The 22,191-nt window shown below is 37.2% G+C and overlaps 1 protein-coding gene across 1 annotated transcript in view; it reads left to right on the top strand.

Annotated features, from left to right (window-relative positions):
* Positions 1-22,191, top strand: part of LOC140163057 (lactadherin-like) — a 73,784-nt gene that overhangs the window by 5,659 nt on the left and 45,934 nt on the right. Inside the window, exons 2-3 of the mRNA XM_072186425.1 lie at positions 14,732-14,837; positions 20,146-20,489. Coding sequence (XP_072042526.1) covers positions 14,762-14,837; positions 20,146-20,489 — 420 coding nt within the window. The 5' untranslated portion in view covers positions 14,732-14,761. The remainder of the gene's footprint in view (positions 1-14,731; positions 14,838-20,145; positions 20,490-22,191) is intronic.

The following is a 22,191-nucleotide window of genomic DNA, read 5'->3' as shown; positions in this document are numbered from 1 at the left end:
AGAGTGGAAATTATGCAGATTGCCACAGCGCATCTTTTGATACCAATTTAAAGGTTGTCACTCACTCCCATCAGGTGCAATGAGCCCGGAATGTTGATTTAGAAACACAGTTCTCACGGCTATTTATGAATGAATTATGAATTTATTTTGATTGCAAATTATGCAGATAGTCACAGCGGATGTTTTGATACTCATTTCAAAGTTGTCATTCATTCCTAGCAGGTGCAGTGAGCCCGTTTCGTTGATTATCACTTTTTGCCAAAAGTGATAATCAACGAAACGAAGTTCTCACGGCTACTTCTGAATGAATTATGAATTGATTTTGATTGCAAATTATGCAGATAGTCACAGCGGATGTTTTGATACCCATTTCAAAGTTGTCATTCATTCCTAGCAGGTGTAGTGAGTTTGTTTCGTTGATTATCACTTTTGCCAAAAGTGATAATCAACGAAACGAAGTTCTAATGGCTTTTTAAGCCAATTATGGAATCTATTTAGAGTGAAAATTATGCAGATTGCCACAGCGCATCTTTTGATACCAATTTAAAGGTTGTCACTCACTCCCATCAGGTGCAATGAGCCCGGAATGTTGATTTAGAAACACAGTTCTCACGGCTATTTATGAATGAATTATGAATTTATTTTGATTGCAAATTATGCAGATAGTCACAGCGGATGTTTTGATACTCATTTCAAAGTTGTCATTCATTCCTAGCAGGTGCAGTGAGCCCGTTTCGTTGATTATCACTTTTTGCCAAAAGTGATAATCAACGAAACGAAGTTCTCACGGCTACTTCTGAATGAATTATGAATTGATTTTGATTGCAAATTATGCAAATAGTCACAGCGGATGTTTTGATACCCATTTCAAAGTTGTCATTCATTCCTAGCAGGTGTAGTGAGTTTGTTTCGTTGATTATCACTTTTTGCCAAAAGTGATAATCAACGAAACGAAGTTCTCACGGCTACTTCTGAATGAATTATGAATTGATTTTGATTGCAAATTATGCAGATAGTCACAGCGGATGTTTTGATACTCATTTCAAAGTTGTCATTCATTCCTAGCAGGTGCAGTGAGCCCGTTTCGTTGATTATCACTTTTTGCCAAAAGTGATAATCAACGAAACGAAGTTCTAATGGTTTTTTTTAAGCCAATTATGGAATCTATTTAGAGTGGAAATTATGCAGATTGCCACAGCGCATCTTTTGATACCAATTTCAAGGTTGTCACTCACTCCCATCAGGTGCAATGAGCCCGGAATGTTGATTTAGAAACACAGTTCTCACGGCTATTTATGAATGAATTATGAATTTATTTTGATTGCAAATTATGCAGATAGTCACAGCGGATGTTTTGATACTCATTTCAAAGTTGTCATTCATTCCTAGCAGGTGCAGTGAGCCCGTTTCGTTGATTATCACTTTTTGCCAAAAGTGATAATCAACGAAACGAAGTTCTCACGGCTACTTCTGAATGAATTATGAATTGATTTTGATTGCAAATTATGCAAATAGTAACAGCGGATGTTTTGATACCCATTTCAAAGTTGTCATTCATTCCTAGCAGGTGCAGTGAGAGTTTGTTTCGTTGATTATCACTTTTGCCAAAAGTGATAATCAACGAAACGAAGTTCTCACGGCTACTTCTGAATGAATTATGAATTGATTTTGATTGCAAATTATGCAGATAGTCACAGCGGATGTTTTGATACCCATTTCAAAGTTGTCATTCATTCCTAGCAGGTGCAGTGAGTTTGTTTCGTTGATTATCACTTTTTGCCAAAAGTGATAATCAACGAAACGAAGTTCTAATGGCTTTTTTTAAGCCAATTATGGAATCTATTTAGAGTGGAAATTATGCAGATTGCCACAGCGCATCTTTTGATACCAATTTCAAGGTTGTCACTCACTCCCATCAGGTGCAATGAGCCCGGAATGTTGATTTAGAAACACAGTTCTCACGGCTATTTATGAATGAATTATGAATTTATTTTGATTGCAAATTATGCAGATAGTCACAGCGGATGTTTTGATACTCATTTCAAAGTTGTCATTCATTCCTAGCAGGTGCAGTGAGCCCGTTTCGTTGATTATCACTTTTTGCCAAAAGTGATAATCAACGAAACGAAGTTCTCACGGCTACTTCTGAATGAATTATGAATTGATTTTGATTGCAAATTATGCAGATAGTCACAGCGGATGTTTTGATACTCATTTCAAAGTTGTCATTCATTCCTAGCAGGTGCAGTGAGCCCGTTTCGTTGATTATCACTTTTTGCCAAAAGTGATAATCAACGAAACGAAGTTCTCACGGCTACTTCTGAATGAATTATGAATTGATTTTGATTGCAAATTATGCAGATAGTCACAGCGGATGTTTTGATACCCATTTCAAAGTTGTCATTCATTCCTAGCAGGTGCATTGACCCCGTTTCGTTGATTATCACTTTTTGCCAAAAGTGATAATCAACGGAACGAAGTTCTCATGGCTTTTTTTAAGCCAATTATGGAATCTATTTAGAGTGGAAATTATGCAGATTGCCACAGCGCATCTTTTGATACCAATTTCAAGGTTGTCACTTACTCCCATCAGGTGCAATGAGCCCAGAATGTTGATTTAGAAACACAGTTCTCACGGCTATTTATGAATGAATTATGAATTTATTTCGATTGCAAATTATGCAGATAATCACAGCGGATGTTTTGATACCCATTTCAAAGTTGTCACTCACTCCTAGTAGTTGTAGTGAGTTTATTCTGTTGATTATCACTTTTTACCAAAAGTGATAATCAACGGAACGAAGTTCTCATGGCTTTTTAAAGCAAATTATGGAATCTATTTAGAGTGGAAATTATGCAGATTGCCATAGCGCATCTTTTGATACCCATTTCAAAGTTGTCATTCATTCCTAGCAGGTGCAGTGAGCTCGTTCCGTTGATTATCACTTTTTGCCAAAAGTGATAATCAACGGAACGAAGTTCTCACGGCTATTTCTGAATGAATTATGAATTTATTTTGATTGCAAACTATGCATATTGTCACAGCGGATATTTTTATACCAATTTAAAAGTTGTCACTCACTCCTAGCAGGTGCAGTGAGTTTGTTCCGTTGATTATCACTTTTGCCAAAAGTGATAATCAACGGAACGAAGTTCTCACGGCAATTTCTGAATGAATTATGAATTTATATCGATTGCAAATTATGCAGATAATCACAGCGGATGTTTTGATACCCATTTCAAAGTTGTCACTCACTCCTAGCAGGTGCAGTGAGCTCGTTCCGTTGATTATCACTTTTTGCCAAAAAAGTGATAAATTCTAGTTCAAAACAACTGCTTGATTTATACCCAAATCACGGATGGTTCTTCCATCTTAAGGTAGAAATGACCCCGTTTCGTCGAATATCAATTAGGGGGGGTCCAATTGATATTCGACGAAACGAGTCAATTACACCTACTTGTGACTTCATTTCAAATTCAATGATACTTCAAAACAACAGCTTGTATCACCTATTCATTTCAAATTGAATAGGTTCAAAACAACTGCTTGATTTATACCAAAATCACGGATGGTTCTTTTATCTTAAGGTGTTAAGCACAATTACCTCGGGCCTTTCCTTTCAATAATGTCCACAATATCACGCTGTGCGCATTTTAATGATAACTTAAATATTATGGTCGTTTGTTTTTAATACTGAAATAAAATTGAATTGAATTGAAGGTGGAAATGACCTCGTTTCGTCGAAATCAAGGGGGGTCCAAACTGATTTGTTTGAAGGATGATGGTAACTACAAATTCTTTGAGAGTTGTTCTTTTCAGGTTTTATCCTAACTGAAACAGGTCCTTAAATATTGTACCAGAGAAAATCTTTTCTTATCTTCCCAGGGCATACTTTAAAGATGCTAATTAGACACTTCTGTTTGGTAATTAAATTCACTTCATTTCGGTATTAAAACAAACAAAAACCATTCAAACAAACAAACAAAAAACACGCAAAACATACAAGCGAGTTATACTTTAAATCAGAATGAGTTTCATGCAAACTTTTATTCATAAAGTAACTAATAAAACAAGGACGTCTATAACAAAGTCACGTTTTTGCAATACCATACAAATATATATACATTGAAAACAACTGTTTCACTGCTTCAAATCTCAACCACTTTTTAGGTGTAGCGTCTTTTCATTTCATCAATGTGGGGTATGCCCCAATCGAATCACCAATTTTTACATTCGGTATTTTCCATAGAAAAAATGGGGTATTGACATACTGCGGTTAATGGTCACTGAATATATTAACAAATTCGGTAATTGGGTTGTTTGATTTCTCGAATACCTATTGTGTTTTATTTTGAACTCATATCAGCAGTGTCAACAAAATATACCTAAATTTTCAAGAATGTTAGGTTTTATTGACAATATTAAATGATAAATCACATCTCGGCATCCACCCATCCAAATCCCTGAAAGGAATTGTCCAAATCCCTGCAAATATTAATAACATACTCCTACTCCAGATGACAAGATCTGAGCAAGGCAAGATCCAGCAACTTGCAAGGTTTTAGTTGCCTGATTAGAAAGTTATTACCTCAACATGATTTTTGCTTCACATATCAATGCAATGACAACGATACAATCTAAAATCAATCAAGCTAGTTTCCAGTCACCCAGTCCCTGCGAGGGTCTAGTTGTCCAGACACCAATCAAGCAAAGCTCCAATTGTCCAGATCCCACCATGCCAATTCTATTCATCCAGATCCCTGCTACCAAGATTTTAGTCACCCAGATCCATGCAAGATCCTCTTATCCAGATGTAAGCAGGAAGGGTTTCAGACATCCAGATTCCGCTATGCGTGGTTTTAGCCATCCAAATCCCTAAAAAGAGATCTAGTTGTCCAAATTCCAGCAAACGAGATTCCAGATGACCAGATCCCTGCAAGCCATGTTCCAGTCAATCTGACCCATGCATGGGAGGTTCCACGTGTCCAAATTCAATCGAACAAGGTTCTATTTGTCCAGATTCAGCAAGTAAGGTTCCAGTCATCCAGTTCTCTGCAAGATATGGATTAGTCATCTAGATTACCCAAATAAGGACTCTAGTGGTCTAGATCCCCAGCAAGAAACCAAGTTCCACACATAAGATCCCTGAAAGAAAAGCTCTTATCATGTTCACCTCAGCAAATAGTAGTTTAAATATAAAAGCAATATAAATTTCAAGCAATGCAAGGAATAGCTAGGTTCCAGTCCGCCCAGTCCCTTTGAGGGTCTAGTTGTCCAGACACCAATCAAACAAAGCTCCAATTGTCCAGATCCCACCATGCCAATTCTAATCATCCGGATTCCTGCTGCCAAGATTTTAGTGACCCAGATCCATGCAAGATCCTCTTGTCCAGATGTAAGCAGGAAGGGTTCCAGACATCCAGATTCCGCTATGCGTGGTTTTAGCCATCCAAATCCCCTAAAAAGAGATCTAGTTGTCCAAATTCCAGCAAACGAGATTCCAGATGACCAGGTCCCTGCAAGCCATGTTCCAGTCAATCGGACCCCTGCATGGGAGGTTCCAGGTGTCCAAATTCAATCGAACAAGGTTCCAGTTGTCCAGATTTAGCAAGTAAGTTCCAGTCATCCAGTTCCCTGCAAGAAAGGGTCTAGTCATCCATATTCCTCAAGTAAGGACTCTAGTAGTCTAGATACCAGCATGAAACCGATTCCACACATAAAGATCCCTGAACGAAAAGCTCTAATCATGTACACCTCGGCAACTAGTAGTTTAAGTATCAAACCAAAAATGTGGACGGTTGTATTATCTGGATTAAAATAAGGATCTAATTTCCTTAATCCCAACAACTTAAGATCTAAGCTTTAAATATAACAGCACACTGAATTCCTTTTGTCCAGATCCCTAGTGTGATCAAACATGCAGGAAGAAAGAATCCTGTCAATTCAGTGCAATGGGTATCACAACCAGTATTTTCTATTTCATTCACATGTGGTGAAGTTATCCTTATAAAAATGTTATAAGGCTAAGACAAAAATATATTGTGTTGCCCTCCCAAGTGTAAAGTGCAGAGGGTCGGACGGTCGGCAAAAGGTTTTTTGGTTTTTTTACAAATGCCAATTACATCTGTGTATGATATATATGTCAGTGTACACACACCTTGAAAGGACCAAGCTTATAGGCTTCTGATCTTTTCAGGCTTTTGCTTGAAATTCAGACACAAATTATTCATAAAAAAGCCGGTCCTTTTGGACCGGCACTTCTATCACTTCAAAATCATTCCATTGTACCAGCTTAACATTTTCATTAAATTGTCTTCCTTTCTTCATGGTCTTAGGTGTCAATCTGAATGCCATGTTGTAATCCTGAAAAAAAAGGGGAAAAAAGAAAGAAATCGTAGTATGAACTTTTAAAAATATATTTGCATATCACTCAGATTAACAGATTAAATCAGATTCAGATTAAATCAGATTCAGATTAAATTTATTTCAAATTCGTGGCCTGTAGGCCAAATTACATGAAATATTACATTTGCATTGTTAACATTAAAAGACATAAAAAACATATAAAACATACATGAAAACACCATAAAAAAAAAAAAAAAAATTAATTGCACTTTGAGGCAAAATCTCACACTCACACATCTCACACACCCCTACATCTCCACACACACCCCTTACATACACCCCACCCAAACTATCAGCCCTCCATATACACACCCCCCACACACCACAGATGTAATTAATTTAATAAAACAGTAAGTAATAAATAACATAACAAAGTATTGCACATAAATTGGACAAGCCAAATTATAAGGAACAAATTGAATACATCAAGATAAAAATGCTGTCATAAAATCACAGTTAAACACAATGTTGCTGTCATAAAATCACAGTTAAACACAATGTACAAAAACCATGGCAACCAGATTTCACTTTATAAATTCTAAGATATAAAGTTCTAGGTAGAGTATGTCATATTTCAACAGATAGAGGACGCCAAATATGCTTTAAAAACCGCTCTTTTGTCGCTTAATTTGGGTCGATGCATTTTGTTTTTATTGGGTGCTTCCCCAACCTTCCAACTTCTTAGATTCACCTTAGGGGCTGTGCAATAATTATGAGCCGGGGGGTAAAATTTCCCCTCTCGGCCCACCAAAATCGCTTGCCCCCCCCCTCTCGGCCTGCCCAAAAGTCTTTGCCCCCCCCCTTGCACATGCCAAATTCTTGGGATCCCAATTTCCAAATCTTAAATGGTTTATATACATGTTGCGAGCGCAGCGAGCAGGAAAATTTGCATATTTAAGCGTTTCCTAAGCGTTTCCTAAGCCTTTTTAGCGCGTTTTATTTAAAAGGCGCCCCATGAATGTGTGCCAAAATCGCTCCCCCCTTCTCGGCTTGCCAAAATTGCTCGCCCTCCCTTTTGGCTCGCCAAAATTTCTTTTACCTCCCCCAGGGCTCATAATTATTGCACAGCCCCTGTTATGTTGTCACAATCACACCACATGTTGTTGTGGTGTGCTGCCTTATAACATGTGATTGATCATTGTGAAGTAAAGTTAAGATCATCATCATTCATGATCATCCTCCACATTCCCTATATATTTAACTTGTAAACCTGAACTTGCAGTATTAATTTTACCTGGATATATTCACAGCCATGCATGAGGCACTGACAATGTCACAAGCTACTCGGCTTTGAACGGCTGCACTCCCAAGCAACGGCGCAAAATAAATGATACAGCTCGTCGTACAACCAAGAGAGGGCGCACAGTACTAAATCATTTATTTATCTAGTAACAAACACACGGCGCATGTGCGAGCCGGGAAGTTCAAGCGTGTGAAAACGAAGCTGAGAGATGTAAACATGACCGAGAGCAGAAACGACTCGGTGCAGAAAATCACGTCTTTTTATGAATCTAAACAAAATCACAGCAATCCTTTCACGGAATATAACGCCAAAGTCATATCTATCACATGTCAAAATAGCCGTGAGAACTGTGTTTCTAAATCAACATTCCGGGCTCATTGCACCTGATGGGAGTGAGTGACAACCTTGAAAGTAGCCGTGAGAACTTGTTTCGTTGATTATCACTTTTGGCAAAAAGTGATAATCAACGAAACGGGCTCACTGCACCTGCTAGGAATGAATGACAACTTTGAAATGGGTATCAAAACATCCGCTGTGACTATCTGCATAATTTGCAATCAAAATCAATTCATAATTCATTCAGAAGTAGCTGTGAGAATTGTTTCGTTGATTATCACTTTTGGCAAAAAGTGATTATCAACGAAACGGGCTCACTGCACCTGCTAGGAATGAATGACAACTTTGAAATGAGTATCAAAACATCCGCTGTGACTATCTGCATAATTTGCAATCAAAATCAATTCATAATTCATTCAGAAGTAGCCGTGAGAATTGTTTCGTTGATTATCACTTTTGGCAAAAAGTGATAATCAACGAAACGGGCTCACTGCACCTGCTAGGAATGAATGACAACTTTGAAATGAGTATCAAAACATCCGCTGTGACTATCTGCATAATTTGCAATCAAAATAAATTCATAATTCATTCATAAATAGCCGTGAGAACTGTGTTTCTAAATCAACATTCCGGGCTCATTGCACCTGATGGGAGTGAGTGACAACCTTGAAATTGGTATCAAAAGATGCGCTGTGGCAATCTGCATAATTTCCACACTAAATAGATTCCATAATTGGCTTAAAAAGCCATGAGAACTTGTTTCGTTGATTATCACTTTTGGCAAAAGTGATAATCAACGAAACGGGCTCACTGCACCTGCTAGGAATGAATGACAACTTTGAAATGGGTATCAAAACATCCGCTGTGACTATCTGCATAATTTGCAATCAAAATCAATTCATAATTCATTCAGAAGTAGCCGTGAGAACTTGTTTCGTTGATTATCACTTTTGGCAAAAAGTGATAATCAACGAAACGGGCTCACTGCACCTGCTAGGAATGAATGACAACTTTGAAATGAGTATCAAAACATCCGCTGTGACTATCTGCATAATTTGCAATCAAAATCAATTCATAATTCATTCAGAAGTAGCTGTGAGAACTTCGTTTCGTTGATTATCACTTTTGGCAAAAAGTGATAATCAACGAAACGGGCTCACTGCACCTGCTAGGAATGAATGACAACTTTGAAATGAGTATCAAAACATCCGCTGTGACTATCTGCATAATTTGCAATCAAAATAAATTCATAATTCATTCATTAATAGCCGTGAGAACTGTGTTTCTAAATCAACATTCCGGGCTCATTGCACCTGATGGGAGTGAGTGACAACCTTGAAATTGGTATCAAAAGATGCGCTGTGGCAATCTGCATAATTTCCACACTAAATAGATTCCATAATTGGCTTAAAAAGCCATGAGAACTTGTTTCGTTGATTATCACTTTTGGCAAAAAGTGATAATCAACGAAACGGGCTCACTGCACCTGCTAGGAATGAATGACAACTTTGAAATGGGTATCAAAACATCCGCTGTGACTATCTGCATAATTTGCAATCAAAATCAATTCATAATTCATTCAGAAGTAGCCGTGAGAACTTCGTTTCGTTGATTATCACTTTTGGCAAAAGTGATAATCAACGAAACGGGCTCACTGCACCTGCTAGGAATGAATGACAACTTTGAAATGAGTATCAAAACATCCGCTGTGACTATCTGCATAATTTGCAATCAAAATCAATTCATAATTCATTCAGAAGTAGTTGTGAGAACTTGTTTCGTTGATTATCACTTTTGGCAAAAGTGATAATCGACGAAACGGGCTCACTGCACCTGCTAGGAATGAATGACAACTTTGAAATGAGTATCAAAACATCCGCTGTGACTATCTGCATAATTTGCAATCAAAATAAATTCATAATTCATTCATAAATAGCCGTGAGAACTGTGTTTCTAAATCAACATTCCGGGCTCATTGCACCTGATGGGAGTGAGTGACAACCTTGAGGGGCGCAACACTAAATAAGCGTCCCATAGGATAACGTGTGATTTTGGCCTACTTCGAGCGCCATTCCTGGCGTCCCTGCAATACTTGGAAAAATAAATTTGGTATCAAATTAAAGCTCTGTTTCTGTAGATTCCAAAACATTTGTCGGCATATATCGATGACCGTTGACTTTTTTCGCTATTTCGCGGTGCAAAAAATATGGCCTAAAAATATACTAAATTCACCACTCACATTTCAAAATCGGAAGTTGTCTTCATCCGCCACAGAGAATCGCTTTTGAGATAAAATGTCCGGTTTTTTCTGCATGTTATCATTGAAGACACTTGTCGAATTCATATGAGCTGATATTGAGTGATTTAAAGTGAACATGTCGGTAGATATGGTCGCTACAATCTCATACTCACTATGGACTATATTAGCCGAATTTCGTTCTTACATAAAATGCGTAGTGATTTAGTGTTGCGCCCCTTATAAGGATTTAAAAGTTTTCAAAATCCACATTTGTCACTTATTAATTAAATTAGAGAAAAGTTGTAGCTCAACACCGAAAATTTCATGTCTCTGCGACATTTCGTTCAAGAGAAATGTTGTTTTAAAGATCAGTGCCGAAACACGGAAAATCGCATATTTCGACTTTTCCTTCAATATGCGAGAGTTTGCACAAAACTCACTAAACTAGTGACAGACAACAATTTAAGCACGTCTTTGAACCAAGTTTAATTTCTTTTATAGATTATCTGTCTTGCCATTTTGTTTTGGAAAGCACTTGTTAATGAGTGTGAAGTATAAACACCCCCCCCCCCCTGTTTCAGCAGTAACAATTATGGTCTTTTTGCATAGGCCTACTGAATATGCAGCAAAACGGCTTCATGCAGATTAACAATGCCTATTAACTTTAAAACCCATTTTGAGCCTTTTGAAGATTTTTGGATACAATTTCTAGACTTTGCAGGCGCCTGCTCGGCCAATAAAGCATTTTTCCCAATAATAATTCATCAGGGTGACTTTTCGTAATCCTTGTTTATCATCATGATTGAAATAGAACACATTTCATGACGCGCATTTCTTATTTTACGCGAAGAATGTAAAAGAACGCGTTCATAAACGACGGCCGTTACAAGGGGCGCAACACTAAATAAGCGTCCCATAGGATAACGTGTGATTTTGGCCTACTTCGAGCGCCATTCCTGGCGTCCCTGCAATACTTGGAAAAATAAATTTGGTATCAAATTAAAGCTCTGTTTCTGTAGATTCCAAAACATTTGTCGGCATATATCGATGACCGTTGACTTTTTTCGCTATTTCGCGGTGCAAAAAATATGGCCTAAAAATATACTAAATTCACCACTCACATTTCAAAATCGGAAGTTGTCTTCATCCGCCACAGAGAATCGCTTTTGAGATAAAATGTCCGGTTTTTTCTGCATGTTATCATTGAAGACACTTGTCGAATTCATATGAGCTGATATTGAGTGATTTAAAGTGAACATGTCGGTAGATATGGTCGCTACAATCTCATACTCACTATGGACTATATTAGCCGAATTTCGTTCTTACATAAAATGCGTAGTGATTTAGTGTTGCGCCCCCTTATAAGGATTTAAAAGTTTTCAAAATCCACATTTGTCACTTATTAATTAAATTAGAGAAAAGTTGTAGCTCAACACCGAAAATTTCATGTCTCTGCGACATTTCGTTCAAGAGAAATGTTGTTTTAAAGATCAGTGCCGAAACACGGAAAATCGCATATTTCGACTTTTCCTTCAATATGCGAGAGTTTGCACAAAACTCACTAAACTAGTGACAGACAACAATTTAAGCACGTCTTTGAACCAAGTTTAATTTCTTTTATAGATTATCTGTCTTGCCATTTTGTTTTGGAAAGCACTTGTTAATGAGTGTGAAGTATAAACACCCCCCTGTTTCAGCAGTAACAATTATGGTCTTTTGCATAGGCCTACTGAATATGCAGCAAAACGGCTTCATGCAGATTAACAATGCCTATTAACTTTAAAACCCATTTTGAGCCTTTTTGAAGATTTTTGGATACAATTTCTAGACTTTGCAGGCGCCTGCTCGGCCAATAAAGCATTTTTCCCAATAATAATTCATCAGGGTGACTTTTCGTAATCCTTGTTTATCATCATGATTGAAATAGAACACATTTCATGACGCGCATTTCTTATTTTACGCGAAGAATGTAAAAAGAACGCGTTCATAAACGACGGCAAAGTTTTCAAAATCCACATTTGTCACTTATTAATTAAATTAGAGAAAAGTTGTAGCTCAACACCGAAAATTTCATGTCTCTGCGACATTTCGTTCAAGAGAAATGTTGTTTTAAAGATCAGTGCCGAAACACGGAAAATCGCATATTTCGACTTTTCCTTCAATATGCGAGAGTTTGCACAAAACTCACTAAACTAGTGACAGACAACAATTTAAGCACGTCTTTGAACCAAGTTTAATTTCTTTTATAGATTATCTGTCTTGCCATTTTGTTTTGGAAAGCACTTGTTAATGAGTGTGAAGTATAAACACCCCCCCTGTTTCAGCAGTAACAATTATGGTCTTTTGCATAGGCCTACTGAATATGCAGCAAAACGGCTTCATGCAGATTAACAATGCCTATTAACTTTAAAACCCATTTTTGAGCCTTTTTGAAGATTTTTGGATACAATTTCTAGACTTTGCAGGCGCCTGCTCGGCCAATAAAGCATTTTTCCCAATAATAATTCATCAGGGTGACTTTTCGTAATCCTTGTTTATCATCATGATTGAAATAGAACACATTTCATGACGCGCATTTCTTATTTTACGCGAAGAATGTAAAAAGAACGCGTTCATAAACGACGGCCGTTACAAGGGGGCGCAACACTAAATAAGCGTCCCATAGGATAACGTGTGATTTTGGCCTACTTCGAGCGCCATTCCTGGCGTCCCTGCAATACTTGGAAAAATAAATTTGGTATCAAATTAAAGCTCTGTTTCTGTAGATTCCAAAACATTTGTCGGCATATATCGATGACCGTTGACTTTTTTCGCTATTTCGCGGTGCAAAAAATATGGCCTAAAAATATACTAAATTCACCACTCACATTTCAAAATCGGAAGTTGTCTTCATCCGCCACAGAGAATCGCTTTTGAGATAAAATGTCCGGTTTTTTCTGCATGTTATCATTGAAGACACTTGTCGAATTCATATGAGCTGATATTGAGTGATTTAAAGTGAACATGTCGGTAGATATGGTCGCTACAATCTCATACTCACTATGGACTATATTAGCCGAATTTCGTTCTTACATAAAATGCGTAGTGATTTAGTGTTGCGCCCCTTATAAAATTGGTATCAAAAGATGCGCTGTGGCAATCTGCATAATTTCCACACTAAATAGATTCCATAATTGGCTTAAAAAAAGCCATGAGAACTTCGTTTCGTTGATTATCACTTTTGGCAAAAGTGATAATCAACGAAACGGGCTCACTGCACCTGCTAGGAATGAATGACAACTTTGAAATGGGTATCAAAACATCCGCTGTGACTATCTGCATAATTTGCAATCAAAATCAATTCATAATTCATTCAGAAGTAGCCGTGAGAACTTGTTTCGTTGATTATCACTTTTGGCAAAAAGTGATAATCAACGAAACGGGCTCACTGCACCTGCTAGGAATGAATGACAACTTTGAAATGAGTATCAAAACATCCGCTGTGACTATCTGCATAATTTGCAATCAAAATCAATTCATAATTCATTCAGAAGTAGCCGTGAGAACTTGTTTCGTTGATTATCACTTTTGGCAAAAGTGATAATCAACGAAACGGGCTCACTGCACCTGCTAGGAATGAATGACAACTTTGAAATGAGTATCAAAACATCCGCTGTGACTATCTGCATAATTTGCAATCAAAATAAATTCATAATTCATTCATTAATAGCCGTGAGAACTGTGTTTCTAAATCAACATTCCGGGCTCATTGCACCTGATGGGAGTGAGTGACAACTTGAAATTGGTATCAAAAGATGCGCTGTGGCAATCTGCATAATTTCCACACTAAATAGATTCCATAATTGGCTTAAAAAAGCCATGAGAACTTCGTTTCGTTGATTATCACTTTTGGCAAAAAGTGATAATCAACGAAACGGGCTCACTGCACCTGCTAGGAATGAATGACAACTTTGAAATGGGTATCAAAACATCCGCTGTGACTATCTGCATAATTTGCAATCAAAATCAATTCATAATTCATTCAGAAGTAGCCGTGAGAACTTCGTTTCGTTGATTATCACTTTTGGCATGTATTTGCATTATGATCTACAATATATATATTATAAAATAAGAATACCGTAAAACCTCGTTTACAAGCATATAGAGTGTTTTTGATGAAAGCTAATAATATGAAGCAGCCGCAAATATGCCAATACAATAGATTGATCTTTCAATAATACTTGTTTGTACACGCTTGTATCGGTAATTTATTTGCTCAAGCTCCATAATGTTATAATGTTGTGGATGGAGGGCGCCTGGATTAATTTAGCTTTCATCAAAAGCACTCTATATGCTTGTAGGCCTAGACGCGGTTTTACGGTATGTAAGATCCTTCTCCCCGGTCCTTATCCATATAGAACTAATCTCCATAGTTATACCAGGTCTAAAGTTAGACCTTGTCTAATTTGCTTTGTGCATACAGACCTAAAGGTATTATGAGATATGATTTTTGTGCATAATATTTCAGACTCACCGGAACGAAAAAGTATCGTCCATAATGACGTCATTTCAGCTTCGATCAACTTCACTATTTGTGGCGATTTTTGTACTGAGAGCAGTTTTGCAAACAACAGGTAATGCAAATGCGTATCAAATTGTATTTAATTCACCTGGGCAAGGAAGGCAGACTTAAAGGGCATATCTAAATTGCAAAAACAAGTTTAACTCCATTCGAAGAGAATAATTATCACGTTAAAAGTTGACACTCGTTGCAATTTTTTATGCGTAGTTCTCCTGAAAAAAGAGAAATTGCGTTGGTAAAGTTCGGACTCGTACGAGCCCTTCCCCCGTTCGAAGCGAAATTAATTTTCAAGGCAGCGGGCTGATGACGTAAGTAAATGAAGTGGACAGTAATATAGCTATGATCACGATAACACACGAATTATGGCAATTTCCATTGTTCTTTGCCCTGCAGCGTTCAAGCATGTCGATAGACCAGTCCCTCGCCTTTGTTAATAAACAGTGATGTCAAGTGGTCTATAATAGAGCTCTTTTAATGTTCATTCATGCATAGATCATCTAGATGGTCTATGATTCATGTATAAATGCGCGTTAGCTACCGTCTGATTGAAATTGTTTATTTTGCATAATAAATACAATATTGATCACTGAGAGATAGTATACCTAAATATACTAGTCTCAGATTGATCACGCTGAAATTCTAAGCTCTAAATATTTTTTTTATTTTTTAGTCCAAATATTTCTCATGTTGATATACATATGAATTGTAATCACAATTTACTAATATATAAATAAAAATTCCTTTAAAAAAGGAATGGGGCGCCCAATGTGAGTTTGGACGTGATATGGTGAATTCCATGGCATGGTGTTTAGATTTGATATTATAATGATCTACTCAGGGAAGAGTAGAAGATGATCAAATGCAAATGTGTTTGATTGGGGAAGGTGTATCACATGTCACAGGACCGTTTTGGATGAAATAAATTGAATTGGAATTAAGCTGTCGTGTCAATTTGCGATTATGTGGGGTGGGGGAGCTCTGTTTTGGGGGCATATTGTAGTGATGATATTATTTCTACTTGCTAATACACTGAAAATCTAATAGAGATGAAGTATAAAAAAACCAATTACAGAACATTCATTCTTCATAAAAGTAGCTATGGGTATACAGGGTGTCCCAAAAAGAGGCCCCTCATTTCGCCCTCTTTTTCTACTATTTTGAAAAGTTGATTAAATATATTTTGGTATGTAAATAAACCTTTAATCGTTAGCTTTAATAAACCACAACAATTATTTCAATCGGCCCACAACTTTTGAAGATATGCCCTTTTAAATAAAAGTACCCGTTTTTCACTCTGTCCACGGATAGCAAACAGAGTGGTTGGGATGGCTCATGATGTGGAGTGGCCTGCACGATCACCAGACCTCACACCACTTGATTTTTTTTCCTTTGTGGCAAAATCCAAGATCTTCGCAAACGTATTACTGAATGCATTCGCAAATGTCCTGCGCACAAGGATGGTACGCAACGCAATTGATACAATGAGAACCAGGGCTAAAACCTGTATTCGCCAAGGAGGCAACCAGATAGAGGGCAGAGCAGCACAGTAAGCTCACTTCAGAAGAACCAAAGACAAACCAAACAGCCTTTTAGGGCTACCTTTTATCCTAAAAAGAGAAATGACTTATGTTGTAAATTAAAAAAAAGAAAGCAAGAAACACAATAAAACAAAAAGGCATAAATAACCAAGAAAAAGTATTAGTAATTGCAAGTAAAGCAAAAGAAGTCCCATTCGGTATCCATTTTACCCACAAATTAATGACACTATGAACAAAATCCATTGCCCATAAACCCGCCGGTAAAGCCCATTCCATAAATAAAGTTATTTTATAAAGTTATCATTGAGGAATGTTTGATATTCATGCATGGTATGTGTACTCCTTTTCAATCTTTGAAGTAGCCAAACCGTCTCCGTGGACAGAGTGAAAAACATATACATTTCTTTAAAAGAGCATATCTTCAAAAGTTGTGAGCCGATTGATATAATTGTTTTGGTTTGTTAAAGCTAACGACTCAAGCTTTTTTACATACCAAAATATATTTGATCAACTTTTCAGAAATAGGGGAAAAGAGGGTGCAATGAGGGGCCTCTTTTTTGGGACACCCTGTACAATGTTTACAAGATAAGAACGTTAATGTTTTGTACATGAACGTAACGTCTTTGATACATAGTTGTTAACACACTGAAAATCTGACTAGAGATTTACAATTTGATGATATCCAAAAGAATACTTAGCATTGAAGAATTAAAAAAAATTACAGAACTTTCATTTGTTAACATACACGTAGCACTGATTAACAATGTTGAAAATACAAACGTAATGTTTTGTTCATAAACGTAACATCCTCGACACATCTAGGATCCGCATAATTTGTTGATTAATATCATAAACAGTCACAAAAGAGTTATGGTCTGATCATTTTATCATTTTAAGGGGGACCCGATATTGCAATTGGAAGAACCAGGCTTTTCAATAACTAACTATCAAAACTGCTGGTACCAAACTTTTTGATACAGCTTGTATAGTAATTTGTTCTAATTTCCATGCAAAAGAGCTTGGCCAGTTGTTTCATCCTTAAAACAATAATACACCATAATTTTCAATTACACCATGCAGATAGATAAGACCTTGGTAAGATAAGCATGTTAATTGTTATGTCACTATCACTATCTTGATCTTGATAAGATGCCTATTCATACACTGTACCAAGGACAACTATACAACATACATTTGTCATACTGCAGTTACTGTCCGTTTTCCTATACACAATACACAGTGCTCTCACCATTGACGCGTGACCTCTACAAATGATGTATGTTGGAAGAATGGACACTTGCCTAGTTAACATCACTGTGTGAAAAATAACCAGCCAATATTTTATTTATTCTCCAAAACTTCTAGCAAATATATTTCTCTAACATGACCTAAAATTACAGCTAGGTTAGATGTTCAGAAATGGTCGCACTTTTGTAAAATATGAGTGAGGGCAAGGCATAGCTAGCCAACTCCCCGTGTTAATTGAATGGAGATTTGACCGAAAATAATGGTATCGGACCGCTCACTTCTGAAGGATGCCACAAAAAAACGGTAAAAGCTACATTTAAATTATTCTAAATAGGTTCTAGAAAATATAGTTTTGTAACATGTCCTAAATTTTTAGCTAATTTAGATTTTTGGAGAGGGTCGCACTTTTGTGTTTTAGGAAGGATATGTAAACGACAGATAACACCAAAAATATGAAGAAATTATTTCCAAACCGTGTTAAGTCAACAATCATTATGTTGCTCATTTTGAAGAATGCTGGTTAACAAAAAGCAGGTCTTTGTCTCATTTCGTGAACAAAGGTACACATACCATTGTTTCCTTTATAATCGGTTACCCAACTGAAGCTATAATACCAGCTTTATTGCGATGTTGCACATTGAAAACAGACACTTGTGCACAACCAGAGAAGATCTGATTTAATCAGTTGAGCTGCTTCAATGAGTGTTATCTTGGTTTAATAGCTTTTAATGGGGTTTAAGTCCTGCAAAGGTCGAGATGAATTCTACTGTAGACATGACTGCATCATGTACATTCATTATGACTTTGAAACTTTGGGTACAAAAACTCATACTCTGCAAGTTAGGTCAAATTTTGCACTATGATTGTTTATTTGAGGTTATTGGACTATGCCATTGAGATTAGGCTATTGTGGCCCATAGTGTTGGTCACCGTCTATCGGGTTCTAAGAGGCGGTAAACTGGTTAAGCCCGGTACAAAGGTCACGATTTATTTCGTGTTTTTATAAGTCCATTAATTTTGTATTTTAAACAAAGAATATACGCACAAGATTTTATCCGTGCATATCAGAAAACAATAATAAAATCAAATCCAAGCAAATTGTGGTTTTATTTCTAAGCTGGGCATAATTTTAGCAAAACAATTGCGAAGTAAATCTAGCAAGAGTGAAATTAGAAGCTTTTCACAAAGTCATGTTTATGAGGTGGCGCCTGCTTAAGGCGGGCGCCCCAAAAGAAGCGGCTGATTTTATCCATATGCTTAAAAACCATTAAATTTGTAATACTTGAGTATTTTCTGAGAACAACAACAGTATACGTTCTGTGCTTAAGTTGTTTTGTGCGGAATATCAATTTTAAACGTCTTATTTTCTCAAAAAAAGGAGTCATTTTCATTGTCCTCATAATGTTAGCTTGCCAATGACATGATATTGTCCGAGCATTATACAGTATATGACCTTTAAGGTTGGTCTGAACCCTGGAATTATGGAAACTTTCGGGCCTCATAACTTCTAAATTGTTGGTCTAAAGTATATAAAAGTATACATATTTAGAATGGCAAAGACTTGATAAGTTCATCTGTGAGGTCAAATTTGGGCCAAAATGCCATTTTTGGCCCACTTCTTTTCGCGCATTGTAACAAAAAAATTCTTGGGCCAATTTTTTTTTATTCATTTTTAAAAACTAGATCAAAATATCAAGGACCCGTTTTTTCATTTTTTTGAATTTCGACCAACTTTGAGAAATTTGCACCAAAAATTGTCCAAAAATGCTGATTTTTCACAAAAATCATAAAAAAGCCCGATTTTGGCCCAAATTTCAAATATTTTTGGTGAAATTGGTCAAAATTAAAAAATGAAAAAACTTATCCTAGATATTTTGATCTAGTTTTTAAAATTAATTAAAAAAATTGGCCCAAGAATTTTTTGCTACGATGTACGAAAAAGAAGTGGACCAAAAACCGTTATTTTTGGGATTTTGGGCCAAAAATGGCATTTTGGCCCAAATTTGACCTCACAGATGAACTTATCAAGTCCTTGCCATTCTAAATACGTATACTTTAATATACTTTAGACCAACAATTTAGAAGTTATGAGGCCCGAAATTTCCATAATTCCAGGATTCAGTCCAACCTTAATTGGCCCACCTGTACCCTTACATAGATTAGAGTATAAACTTCTGTATTCGTAGGCCTACTCACGGCTTCAGTATTCGTACCCGTGCCCGTCTGGTGGTACCGACATACTTTTTTTAAGGGGGGGGGGCACTGTTAACAAAAAAATGAAAGGGGGTCATTGTGTACAAAAAATGAAAGGGGTCACTGGGTATACTATTGGTATCAAATTGGATTGATTAGCTCAAAACACTTGCCAAAGCAAACTCGGTGTAGAGGATGGTGCGATAATTGACAGCCAACTCACAGCTTCTACACCTATGGTAGCCCACGCCGCAAAAAAAAAAAAAAAAAAAATCATGCAGGCCTATAGCTTTGGTAACGGAGTATAGGCAAACGCAGATATTTCAGGCAAACCCAAGCTAAGTTTATAATATCATTCTTGTATATTATTACTCTTATTAGCTCAAAACACTTGCCAAAGCAAACTCGGTTTAGAGGATGGTTCGATTGGTGACAGCCAACTCACAGCTTCCACCGAATATTATGATGGTGTATACCACGGTGCTGCCAATGCTCGTCTGAACCGCATTGAGCAGCCGGGTACTACTGGAGCATGGAGCCCCCTTGGCAGTGACGGCAACCAATGGATCCAGGCAGCTTTAGGCAAGCCAACATGGGTGACCGGCGTGTTAACTCAAGGACGACATGATTGTTGCCCACAATGGTTGACCAAGTTCAAAGTTCAATACAGTGATGACGGTTTCTATTGGACCTTTGTGCAGCAAACAAACAATCAGGTCGAAATGGTGAGTTTTTATCTTCATTTGCACTCTAAGAATGTAAAGAATTATATTTTTTCCTTGTGATATGTTTTTATAATTTGAGGTACCGCATATTACAATATACCAAGGATGTAGCCCGGGAGATGTAGAGAAGCATTCATGGAAGGCTACAGAAACCCGTGATTCCCATTCACTATTAAATACCCCTTTGATTTTTTAAAAACGATAATCCACAAGTGTCTTCGAAAGGGAAATATTCGATATTTGTGGTCAAAAAGCGGCGCATTACCACCATTGACCCATTCCTTACTCATTTACATGCTCATTCGCTCATTTCCAGCTCATGCGCTCATTTTCCTGCTCATTGACTCATTTCAACGCTCATTTGCTCATTTCCCTGCAAATTTACTCATTTTACTGCTCATTCGTCGCTCATTTACATGCTCATTGACTCATTTCACCTCTCAATGACTCACTTCCCTTGATAAAGGTAAAAAAAAAATCAGCTTCACGATTCAAAATGGTGGTATTTCATACACATTCGCTCAAATGCTAATTAGTCGAGTCCTCATGAAATTTTTTGAACATTTTTTCGAAAATAATTTTCATTTCAATTTTTTTTTTTCATTTTTTTTTAAATTTTCTTTTTGAAATTTTTTGTTGAAATCTTTTTTGAAAACAATGTGATAAGCAGGACAGAACAACACCCACCCACCGAGTTTCCGCCCAATTGGGCGACTTTGTTTTACAATTTCTTTATTTTAGGGCCTCAGCAAATAAGGATCATAAGTTTGTGTACACCGATAACATATCAGTGCGGGTATAGCCGTATTTGTGTACAAATATAAGGCCCTCTAGTTATAGCCGCATGCGAAGCATGGACGGTTATATTGCCATCCTGTGGTTTGTTCTCCTAGATAGATGTGCCTTTTACCCATTTTGGCCCTAGATGTTCAAGGCTAGGGGCCCCAGAGGCCCAACTGTTAAAACAAAGGGCCGGCTGTTTCTCATCATATAAAACAGCTTTAGGGCTCAGAGTTTGTACACAGATTGCACTGTTATATGTACATATTAGCCCCATATATAACATAATATGGGCCCAGGGCCCCAAACGCTAAAACATAGGACCGGCCGTTACTCAGTAAATAAAGCAGCTACAGTGCCCAGCTTGAGTCTACTGATAGCACTAGAGAATTATCGTACTTCAACATAATATGTACATGGGCCTCAGAAGTAAATTGCAGCTTCCGGGCTCATAATTTGTACACAGATAGCACCTGGGAATTATATTGTTACTAACATCCACCCCCATTCCACACACATAGGACTTGTTACTAACATCCACCCCCCCCCATTCCACACACGTAGGACTAAACAGACAGATCCGTATGACGGCAATTGGAACTAGAAGGCTATATATTTGTACACAAATACGGCTATACCCGCATGTTATCGGTGTACCCAAACTTACAGTCCTTTTTTGCTGAGGACTTAAAATAAAGAAATTGTATGTGTAAAAAGTGAAATTCCAAGTCACAGGCTTTAATTGAATGTAGGTTGCACTGTCGTAGCACATAGAATAAAGAAATTTTAAAATTTCCCCTCCCAGGGGAGTCGTCTCTCTTACTCTCCATAGGTTGCTGTTGTCAGTCTCTCTTACTCAGGTAGTATGTAAATTAAATGGAACAGCCATTTCAGAGGGAGTATGTAAATTAAACGGAACAGC

Source organism: Amphiura filiformis, chromosome 10 (genome assembly GCF_039555335.1).
Source record: "Amphiura filiformis chromosome 10, Afil_fr2py, whole genome shotgun sequence".
Classification (NCBI taxonomy): domain Eukaryota; kingdom Metazoa; phylum Echinodermata; class Ophiuroidea; order Amphilepidida; family Amphiuridae; genus Amphiura; species Amphiura filiformis.
Note: the sequence above shows the minus strand (reverse complement) of the source record. Positions and strands in the feature narration are given on the sequence as shown.